Source organism: Rhopilema esculentum, chromosome 10 (assembly GCF_057945365.1).
Source record: "Rhopilema esculentum isolate cy_ngs chromosome 10, ASM5794536v1, whole genome shotgun sequence".
Classification (NCBI taxonomy): Eukaryota; Metazoa; Cnidaria; class Scyphozoa; order Rhizostomeae; family Rhizostomatidae; genus Rhopilema; species Rhopilema esculentum.
In genome coordinates this window covers 2,820,681-2,832,115 of record NC_142824.1, presented here as the reverse complement: position 1 = coordinate 2,832,115, position 11,435 = coordinate 2,820,681, and the positions used below count along the sequence as shown (strand labels likewise).

Genomic DNA, 11,435 nt, shown 5'->3' with positions numbered 1-11,435 from the left:
GAATGTAGTGAGTTATATCGCCAGACTTGCTATAACACAATTGCCAAAAGATTTTTTCTTTGCATCAAACACAACAGCTTTGCTCGAAATAACATCAGCAGCGTAGAAGTTGTTTCTGACAGTACGCACTACATGTGTAAAAAATTTAGTAAGCGCCTAAGGCAAATGTTGCAATGTAGTTATTACCTTTGGAGAACCTCTCCTTTACTCTACTTCTTGCGGTATTATTCTCCTGAGCTCATATGACATATATCAGGGCTTTACGAACTAATAAATATTACAGCACAAATTGATATATCTAGAATGCGACTTTGTAAAAAGACAAGCTAAATGTTCAATGGACATTTCGAGCATAGGCCTAACTCTTCATAAAGAGAATAGAAAAAACAACGGTTAAAAAGAGATTAGGAAAGTAGAGATGAGAAACTACAATCCTGGACAGAAGTTAGGAAACACTCGATGTTATTATCATGTATTGCAAAAACACCCTACCCCTTGCCCCCAATATAAATGTTGATGTTGATCTTTTAGGTTTTTTGGCTTCCACAACAACTGCCATTACCCACCATCAACATTGACATTGGGGGGAGGGGCATACCACTTGGGAAAACACCCTCCCGCCTCCCCCCCAATATCAATGTTGATGCTGATCTTTTAGGTTTCTGGCTTCCACAATCAACTGCCATTACCCACCATCAACATTGACATTGGGGGGAGGGGCATACCACTTGGGAAAACACCCTCCCGCCTCCCCCCCAATATCAATGTTGATGCTGATCTTTTAGGTTTCTGGCTTCCACAATCAACTGCCATTACCCACCATCAACATTGACATTGGGGGGAGGGGCATACCACTTGAGAAAACACCCTCCCGCCTCCCCCCCAATATCAATGTTGATGCTGATCTTTTAGGTTTCTGGCTTCCACAATCAACTGCCATTACCCACCATCAACATTGACATTGGGGGGAGGGGCATACCACTTGGGAAAACACCCTCCCGCCTCCCCCCCAATATCAATGTTGATGCTGATCTTTTAGGTTTCTGGCTTCCACAATCAACTGCCATTACCCACCATCAACATTGACATTGGGGGGAGGGGCATACCACTTGAGAAAACACCCTCCCGCCTCCCCCCAATATCAATGTTGATGCTGATCTTTTAGGTTTCTGGCTTCCACAATCAACTGCCATTACCCACCATCAACATTGACATTGGGGGGAGGGGCATACCACTTGGGAAAACACCCTCCCGCCTCCCCCCCAATATCAATGTTGATGCTGATCTTTTAGGTTTCTGGCTTCCACAATCAACTGCCATTACCCACCATCAACATTGACATTGGGGGGAGGGGCATACCACTTGAGAAAACACCCTCCCGCCTCCCCCCCAATATCAATGTTGATGCTGATCTTTTAGGTTTCTGGCTTCCACAATCAACTGCCATTACCCACCATCAACATTGACATTGGGGGGAGGGGCATACAACTGATTTTAAGGGCAATTACGCAGAAAATCACTTATAAAAGAATTGTTTCATAACCTTTTTCCCAGGATTGTAGATGTATAGGACGGAGATAAATAAGGCATTGAGAATCTCTTCCAGCTCGTTCTTCCATGGCCTTAATTATTTATATAACTGATATTTCAATCTTTTTCTTCTTCTTTCTTTTAACCGTCGCTTGCCTTTTTCTCTTTAACTGATATAGAGTTATGATCAAAATTTCGTTATATTATTCAACATTCCCATGTAATGCAATTTAAGTATATCAATGTATTTACTATTCATTCGAAGTACAAAATGTGTAACAGACACCTTTATTGCTTCAACTATACTTTGTTGGTTTGAAAATCTTTTTTAAGGCTGAGTCCATTTTTTAAAGTTCTGATTACGTCAGATATAATGTATAATGGCTTTGAAAAAAGCAAACATTTTACAACATACTTAAAGCTTTTTCGTCTGACACTCCTCAGAGCATAAAACGTCAGAATAGGTTCCGAAAAAACACGTTTGAAAAATATATACCCAGTTGTGGATCGAAATAGGCCAATCAGAAAAACGCAAGCACAAGACCGGTATAGTTGACCAATCAGTGCCGCGAGCCTAAAGAAAAATTACCAATGGAGTCCAAGAGAGAAAACGAACTCCTTTTGTCTACACAATGGCGGCTTTTTCGTTTTTATGTAGATTGACTCCAAAACTGCTAGATGGAAGGACGACCGGGCTCTGCCAATTATCCGAAACATGTCGTCATTATAGAGTTTTGCACAATCTGGGTTGTCTAAAAGATGTTGACCAATGGCAGAATCACTTGTTTTAACAGTGTTTCTAGACCTACAAGATCGAGGAGGCTGTTCTCTTTGAGGGGCAGTTTTGTTTCGTATGTTGGAAGGAACATGCTGTTTTATCCTATCCCCCAATCTTTGGGTTGTGCGCCCTACGTAGCCAGAATCACACTGGCACGTAAATTCATAAATGACGGAACTTTTTTGTTTGGTAGGGACGCAATCCTTTTGAATGGATGGAAGGGCTCTCCTAGTGCTGTAAACAATCCGAGGATTGACAGCAAAGAAACAATTGGTTATGGCTTGCCTAATTTGACTCTCGAATCGCAAGGAAGTGTTACCAATCCATGGTAGTTTCAAATAAACTGGGCACTTTTGCGGACCAAACTTTTGAACAGCCGAAAAACTTGCGATCTTCTCCTTAGTATAAGATAAAATGACGTCTTCATAATGTATAATGTTTTATAGAGAAGTTTCAAATCTCAAATTTTTTCGGTCATGGTATCGAAAGATTGTAATTATAACAATTAATAAACTTTCCTGTGTAAAACCAATTTCGATCAGACAAATATCTACAAATATTATGGCAACCTTGTCGCCAGACATATTGTTGCAATTTAATTTTCTACGATCTGGAGATAAAGTCTTGAATATGAACTGCTTAGCAAATAATTTATTCTCACAAAAATTAATCAACTTTCCTTGAATTTGATTGGTCTATCTGGAAATACAATATATGATGGTTAGTCGAAAGAAAAAGACTAAGGCGTAGGGATGCTATTTACTAAAGAGACAGAATCACGGTTCTCTTATTGAATTAAAACCCGCTATTTTGTCCGCCTTAATCATAATCGCATTGTTGTTCCTAGCTTATGCTTAAATCACTCTCCTCTTAGCTGGATTAAGTATCAAATATTCAACCGAGATATTTCGGGTCTTTAACTTTAAAGGATAGCAGCTTGCCTACTTTTGTTGAAGTTTGAATGGGCATACGTTAGTCCCGCCCATGTGGCCTCGTTTTTCGCAAAATTAAGCGGCTTCTAATCAGTTTAAGTTATGGCAACAACCACCTGGCAACCACATTCAAAAGAGGCTGTCAATATAACAGTCGAAAAGTTCGAACTCATCGAATCCTTTTAGTTACAATTCTTTTTGAAAATGAGAGCATTATTTAATTTTGGTCGCCTTTCTTTCGGAAACAAAACATGGCGTAAAATTTGTTGACGCACCAGAAGCCAACCAGTTTTGACAGTTTTAGCTCAATCATCATGAGTTTTTAAAAGGTGGTTTTTCCATAGAAACTTTCCTAATTTATTTCCTCTTGAAATTGCTTGTTGTTTCCTGTTTGCTTCTGTGCAATCAATTGTTTTATGGCGTTTTCCTTTAATGATTAACTAAATTAACAGGAAGGAAATAGTGCAAACTTAAGTTTATAGAACAAGGCAGAAACTGTCAATGGGTCCATAGAATAAGTTCCACATAATCTTGTACTCTCTTGTGCCTCCTGTTGGATGGCATAAGATTATTCATATCAGAATGCTTGAAATTAATTTATAAACCTTTTAGGAAAGGGTGTGGTTAAAACTCAATGCAGAAGGTCGTTTGCAAAGTTTTAATGCAAATGGTAAAATTACTTCCATAGCTTAAAGCTTGATAGCAAACAAATTTCAATTTGCAAAATTCTGTCTTACACATTGCAAAAAAAATTAAAATCGTATAATGGAAGTATGAATCGTTATTACCTGCTAGAGATCCAAAGATCACAGCATCCTGCTATTATTTCTCCATTTTTTCAAATAATCTATAATCCACTAAGCCAATCGATTCAATTTAGAGGAATCTAAAATTCAAATAAATGGTTCTACTATAATAGAAAGTAAGAATGTTAAATTTTTGGGAGTAACACTAGACCATCAACTTAGATTAGAAGAACATATTAAAGTTTTTTGTAAAGAAGCTGGGGAAAAGGTAAACGCTCTAGCAAGGATTGCTTTGTATATGGATGAATCTAAGCGAAATCTTTTAATGAAAACGTCCATTTTATCATATTTTAATTATTGTCCTCTTATTTGGATGTTTTGCAATAGCAAAAGTAATAACCGGATAAACCGGATTCATGAAAGAGCAATTAGAGCTCGTGATGATTATGAAACAACTCTTGAACAACTTTTAATAAAGAATAAAACAATAACTTCTCATGAGAAAAATTTACAATATCTTGCGATAGAAATTTACAAAACATTCAACGGTTTGCGTCCACCTTTTATGGATGAAATATTTTCCATAAATGAATGCCCATATTACTCAAGAAACTCCCAGTTCAGAACAGCGGAGCCACATTACAAAATATATGGATTTAATACCGTTGCATACAGATGTAGCCAAATATGGAACTCAGTTCCAAACGAGATAAAGTACTCCCCTACTTTACAAACATTCAAGAAAAAAATCTCAGAACTTACATCGTTTAATTTTACTTGTTTAATCTTTGCAAGGGATACGTTAGCAACATCGGTTACATTTGATTTACATTATTTTTAGCGTTGGTAATTTAAATGAGTTGGTTTCAATAAGCTTGAGTATGCATACCTAGAAATTATACCAACTTTAAATAAAGGAAGAAAAAAAAGAATGCCTGAGGCAATGATTGTTGTGATTTAGGTCTTAAACACAATCAAAGAAGCTCAGAAAGTTTTTTGATTATTATATTCATCTAAGAAAACAATCATATAACTGCTAATTCAAGTATTTTTTAACCGTATCACGAGGTCTATTATTCAAACTGCCTGTTGCCTTTCAGCATCCATACCCATCGGAAGAGCAGAAGCGGATTTTGGCAAATGAAACTGGATTGACAATCCTACAGGTCAATAACTGGTAAGAGCATTTGCATATCGTTAGCTTGCAAAGCAAATAGACAATCGTTCAAGATCTAAAAGTTAAAAACAACTATCCTTACTTCTCTTTGGATTTTCTCAGTTCACTTGTTTGGTGAGTTCCATAGATGTTTACAAGAGAAAGGATACTTAAAAAGAAAGACATTCTGATAAATATTACGTTGAATATAAATTCTTGTTTTTCAATTTTTTTTAGGTAAAAAGGAACACATAGAATTATTTGTGTCGAAAAGTAGTGCAAGATTAATTAAAGATTTCTACAATAGACTAAAAAAGGTCACTATAAACCCTAGAACTAAACTCGACATATTTTCAAGCATTCATTTTTTCTCTCCATCTTGCTTTTCAACTCTCTCGACAGCATCTTAATTTTTTTTAAGTCACTCAACATTTGAAAAATATGTGAAAAGTGGCGCTGTCTCTAAGGTTTTTTCAGATCCTTTGCTTTCATTCCATCAGGTTTATCAATGCACGCCGCCGCATTGTCCAGCCGATGATTGACGCATCAAGCCGCGCGGGAAAATCTCCAGTTGTTACCATCTTCAAGTCACGGAAACGGAGGAGTTCTAGCCCTGACATGCTTCATCGTGATCCGCATTTCACGCCAATTCCATCCCATTACCAGCACGGAAGCTATCATTCTGATTATCATTTCCCGTCAGTCCATTCCGGGTATTACCCAGATACCCCTGCTCCACCTGCTCCTTATATGCCGCAGTCATATGCCCCGTGTCAATTTCTGGCTAATTCTCAAACAACAAACACCACGGCACAGTCGCCACCCTTACCAAGCTGCATGGAATCCCGTCCGCCATTGATGCAGCCATCTTACGGACTTTGGTCATCCAATCATCACTCGCCGAGCCATTTTTCTCAGAATTACTCCTTACCTACATACGTCTCGGATTCGCAATACCAACATGGACAGTTTTATGTTAAGGCAAGTTAAAATTATATGCAAGCGCCTTTATTATAGGTTTAGTTCTGTGTTGTGGATATTATCAATATGTTATATAATTCCGCATCTTAATCTAATGTATAGGGTTGTTTAGTATAAGTTTCAATAGATAATTATCCTTTTAGAGTTGTATCCCTAGCACCCTGTCATAAACAGTGAGTGCAAATCCCTTGAATCAATGAGTAATTGCTTCAAAAATATAATTGTTACCTTTTTTTATAAGCCAGTTGCTTTTTGCTAAACCTGAAAGCATTCAGTCATCATTACATCATACACGTTTGTTTTTACCATTCAATGTTTTGCAGCTACTGAAAACCAAATTGCTTTATACAGCATTTATCTAATTTCAATTAACAGCTCATCAAAGCATCTGGTAAAACCTCAGTTTTACGTACCTTAGGGCAATTCTGAAATAGTGTCTGATTACCATCTTTTGTTTATCAAAGTAACGAGCCTTCTCCTACTAAATTGTTTTTCTTCAATATAACCGTACACGAATCCCTTCCACGTACATCGCAACAGGAACAGGCTGCAAAACACTTTTGCCACCAATGTTTTCATGACACTATGAAACAAAATAAACTATCCGAGTAAATCATCATGTAGATAGATCATCATTGATTCAACTGTGTAACAGTTTTAAGGTAGGTTTTGAAACTTTTGTTCTGCTTTTGCTAAATTACTTTTCTTAATCAATTACTACTTGTCGCTATATTCTATATAAAGTGAAGTTAGTTTGCTTTCATTTAACATAATTTTCGAATTTTCATCATTAATTGCATGAAATAGTATATAAAGAGTATGTAGTTTTTCTTTAAAAGTTTTTGTGTTCATTATTTGCTAGAATTCAAGTATAGAAACCTATGTGGAAAGATTGGCACATTTTTCTATTCAAATAGTGATTTGTATAGAAAACTATCCATCAACATTTTCAAAACCGGCCTAATATCATACTGCATGAAAATACAAAACACAGTCAATTTCTCAAGACAGCTACCGCTAAGCATGCTGGTCGCGCAAGAGCCTTAAGACATTTGTTTGCAAGATGCAGAAACAATGGTCTAAAAAGTGCACACAAGTTTTTGGCCATAGAATTTTATAAACAAAATTTGTTTTCAAGCCATTCAGTGAGCAACAGGAACGTGATGTTAAGATTTTTCATTCCGTTTGAAAATTCAAGTTGCCAGCCAAAGCTTTCTTTCTTTTTCAAAAAAAGCAACAGTAAATATTCATATGTTCGCAAAAGAATAAGAGCTTGACTAAAAAACACAACACCAACTTGGCTTATGATTTTGTGAAGTAGACTAGAAGTTTGCACTCGTTTCCAGCTAGCCAACTGTTAATTCAGACAAATTGTGTTTTCAAGTTGTTTCCAGTAAAAAAGTAAACTTTATAGCTCATCCTTGCTGACAAATACAATAAAAAATAATGGAATAGGTGTGAATAATTATGAACGAGCGGTGTGAGTATATGTTTACATTTAGGGCGAACTGAGGTGTTTATTTACAAGATAAAGTATGCTTATTAGTATAAAAAAGATAATTAATAACCTTTGACGTACCAACAGAAGAAAGTTCTCTTCTGGTGAGAAGTTGCCTTGCGTAATTGTTTTCCTTACTCTACCTGGTAATTAGAAAATTTTGTAAAACTACGTTATGTGTTAATTAGCGAGTTTTGTAGTTGCTAGTCTTATGTGTTGAATATAATTAAGTATAACAAATTGTTTCAATGCAATTGACTATATATTTCAAGGTATATTTCAAAACTGTTTTTTCTCTTTTCATACATCTTCAAATTTTCTCTTTTCCTAAGCGATTATGTTCAAAACCAGAAATCTTTTATCACCAGAATAAGCTTTGTTCCCTCAAGCTCGTAATTCTTTTTGCAAAATTTTCAGACAGATTTCAAGGCACTTTTCTTTATTAAAGCAATTGGTATTTTCCAATAAGTATTTGAAAATTTATTAGTGTAAATAGATATATGATATATGGGAGAATTTGTAGGAGTAGCGTCTCTAAAAGAACACCAGACAGCACTTCAAAATGAGCAAAAATAGTTAAATCAGTCGCTAGCTGATTGAATTAGGACGAAAAATTCGCTGAATAGTTTAGGTTCTTATACATAGGTGCAAACTTGATGTCTTTTTTTATTTTGTGACTATATTACTAAAAGCCTTGACAATGTCTTGTGCTTGCTGTTGCGAAAACTGTCAAAAAAACTAGCAGCTCTACGACGAAAAGAGAAATTCTGATTTTTTCAAAAGATTTTTGTTGAATCTTACGTTTGTTTAGCTGTGGATCAGATTCAATATCCGCAAGGAACAGATCCTCTTAGATGTCTAATAAACGACTAAGATGCGGTTAGCGAGATTATCAAGTTTAAAGTCTAAGCTGTAAGTGTATTGAAGAGGACGGTTCTAAGCTGCTACTCCAAGGTTCATGCTTAGTACGATCATCAGGGAAGGGAACTGTATTTTTCTAGACCGTCCTGCTGCCGTGCAGGGGCGGAAATTGGCCAATAGGTTTGAGGGGGGGATGAAAAGGGTTTCTGCCATGTAAAACTGGGTGGTGCCCTGCAGATTTCGAAGCAAAAGTTGGTCTGTAAGTTACAAGTGAAAGCTTTAGTAATGTAAATTTACCAAGGATAAATTTCTAAGCAAGAAAAACAAATTTGAAACTTAATTGCCATGAAATATCTATTTTCCTATGTGAGCGTAAATCAAATGCCAATTTGATTTTGTAATGAAGCTTGCATTTCATGGCATATGATGGGGGGAGGGGGGCTATATGATAGAGACAGCGCCATGAAATTGAAACCAGGGGGGCTAAGATTGAAGTTTAGTGAGCTCACTCACGTGAGGTAGGTGGACCTACCATGTTTGGGTCCGACGGGGAAGAAATTTTTTGAAATAATACCTTGTAAAAGGGCTTACAAAAGCAAATCCCAGTCTAATATTTAGCAAAATGATAAACTGCTTAGGAAAGACATTTCGACGGTTCTCGAAAAAAATTTGATTATTGTTTATTGGGAAAAATCGGGGAGTGGAGGTGTCATGCTAAAACTATAGTGACAGATGTTTGGGAAAGAAACATAAGGTAACCTTTCGTTTCAGATTGCACATGACAGGGGCAGATGTTGTATTGATTGGGAAAATTTTATTTCCTGAACAGAAATGTGCACTTTCATGTCTCGAGAAGGTCGTGTTTTCACATCAAAAATGAAGACATTACAGTGATACAGAAAGTGATTTACTGAATTAATGCAAATAAAAGAAAAATGATAGAAATATACGTGAATAGATCCAATAAAATCGGTATCTAAATAGTTCCTGCTCTTTTTATTTCATACACTGTTTTGAAAATTGATAGAAAAAACGGTTAAAAAAATTCTTATCTTGACCAAAGTGCGGGCCTGCAGCCCCTAGCCCCCTAAGTGGCGTCGTGCCTGTCATGAAAATAATCTGCGCCTTAAATTACTTTGTTTGGACGCAACCTTGCCTTCATAAACATGTGCCTCATCATTGCATCCATTAGGTATGACAGATCGGTAAGAAATGCTTTCGTTTTACTAATAGCTGAGCTCTTCCTGACATAGCTGTTCCGTTGGCTTAAATGCAATATCAGGAAGGGCAGTTCATCGCAAATATGATGTTTCCATTTCAAAATTCCTAAACTGCCCTTCACGAACTTCAGAGGTAGCGTTGCTGCACTACAATAAAATTATTCTTGGCGCCCTGTGAAACCTTTGATTGCTTTGCGAAATTAACTATTATTTAGATTGAGGGGGGGGGGATTTCACACCCCCTTACATCCCTCCCCTCGGGATTTTCGCCCCTGTTGCCGCTCTTTACACCAAAAGCGTGTACAGATCTGCCTATATGGCATTGAATACCTTATGACAGATCCGTTAATGGCTATTTTCAAATTTGATGCTTAGGTGAAATACTGTACCAAAAGCGTCCTCAACAAGCAACTTGCAATAAAAGTAAAACTCTTTTTATTTTCTCTTATTTTTTCATTTTCTTACTATTGGGGAATTTTTACAAGAATCATTTTTTCTAAATTACTACCTCTTCCTCCAAGTCTATTCCTCACGAAAGAGTACGCGTTCTAAGCAAGCTTTTCAATCAAAATAAAAGGGTTCGAATTCTTAATTTTGGTTCAAATAAATAATGCTGAAATTTTGTTTTAAGTGACTAAATTGCTCGGTGAAAAACATTTGCTACGATAACTTTTGAATGTAAAATGATTAAGATGGTTAATGAGTAGGCTCATGGTATTTTTGCTTTTATTTAATTTAGTAATCTAGTAATTTTTGCTGCAAAGGAATTTTTCATTCTTAAATGCTTGTTATGGCCTAGACAATGATTTTAATTTACCATGATATGAGGGTTGTAAAACTTCAAAAATAATGATGCAAGATAGCTTGTAAGCGTGCTCAAGCAGTCATTGAATTGCGTTTTTATGAGATTCCGCACCTTGATAAGGTTTGCATGAAGACGTATAATGTGTTCAGGAACTTTATCTATCTGAATCTAGCGCAGTTTAAGCCTGACATCGTACAAACATGTTCAGGGCCGTCGAAAGCCTTGTTAGGGGGGGGGGGGGGTGATTAAAAGTATTCATCTAAAATTCTTTAGTTGCTGACACAAACCTCTGCAATATATCTTGTCAATCTTACTCTGTGGCATGTAATTCACAACTTCAATTTTTATACTATACTAACGATTTTTTTCTTAGTTTTGTCAAATCTGTATATCGGGATGGACAAAGAATATATTTATTACCCAAAGCGGCTGCTGCCGATAGAGCAGAGAATTTTCGAATTTTGATGCTTTTAGTTCCCTGGAAAATGCATCCCTTTAAGCACTAAAGTAATCCTCTTAATCCTTTTGAAAATTATTTTATTTTTTCAAACAAATAAAAGATAAAACAACTGGTACAATTTCGCAGTGGTCTTGAAAAATACTATTTTGTCAGTTACTTCTAAAGCTAGGTAACAAGCAGCACTGGTTGCCAATTTAGATCCCTCTTTTAATCTTAGCATTCCTTTTGAATGTTAAAAAAATTTGCAGGTCATGGTGAATTGCAGTTGACGCTTCTAACGAGAAACTTTAGGGGGAAATGGACACAAGACACAATTTTACCAAAAGAAGGCCTGGATTTTTAGGTTTAGTGCCAACAAAAAAAACTTCAAATCTTCAAATCATTAGTTTGTTTACCTTCATTCGTATAAAGGAATATCATTTTTAACCAACGGAACAACTACCAATGCTTGATCTTTTATTGATTTTA

At 36.2% G+C, this 11,435-nt stretch overlaps 1 protein-coding gene across 2 annotated transcripts in view; it reads left to right on the top strand.

Moving 5' to 3' along the window:
* LOC135684700 (uncharacterized) overlaps window positions 1-7,906 on the top strand; it is a 52,386-nt gene extending 44,480 nt beyond the window's left edge. For both annotated transcript variants that reach the window (XM_065200338.2, XM_065200345.2), the window contains exons 4-5: window positions 5,087-5,163; window positions 5,643-7,906. In XM_065200338.2, the coding sequence (XP_065056410.1) occupies window positions 5,087-5,163; window positions 5,643-6,132 (567 nt within the window). In that variant the 3' untranslated portion in view covers window positions 6,133-7,906. The remainder of the gene's footprint in view (window positions 1-5,086; window positions 5,164-5,642) is intronic.
* Window positions 7,907-11,435: the final 3,529 nt, after the last annotated feature.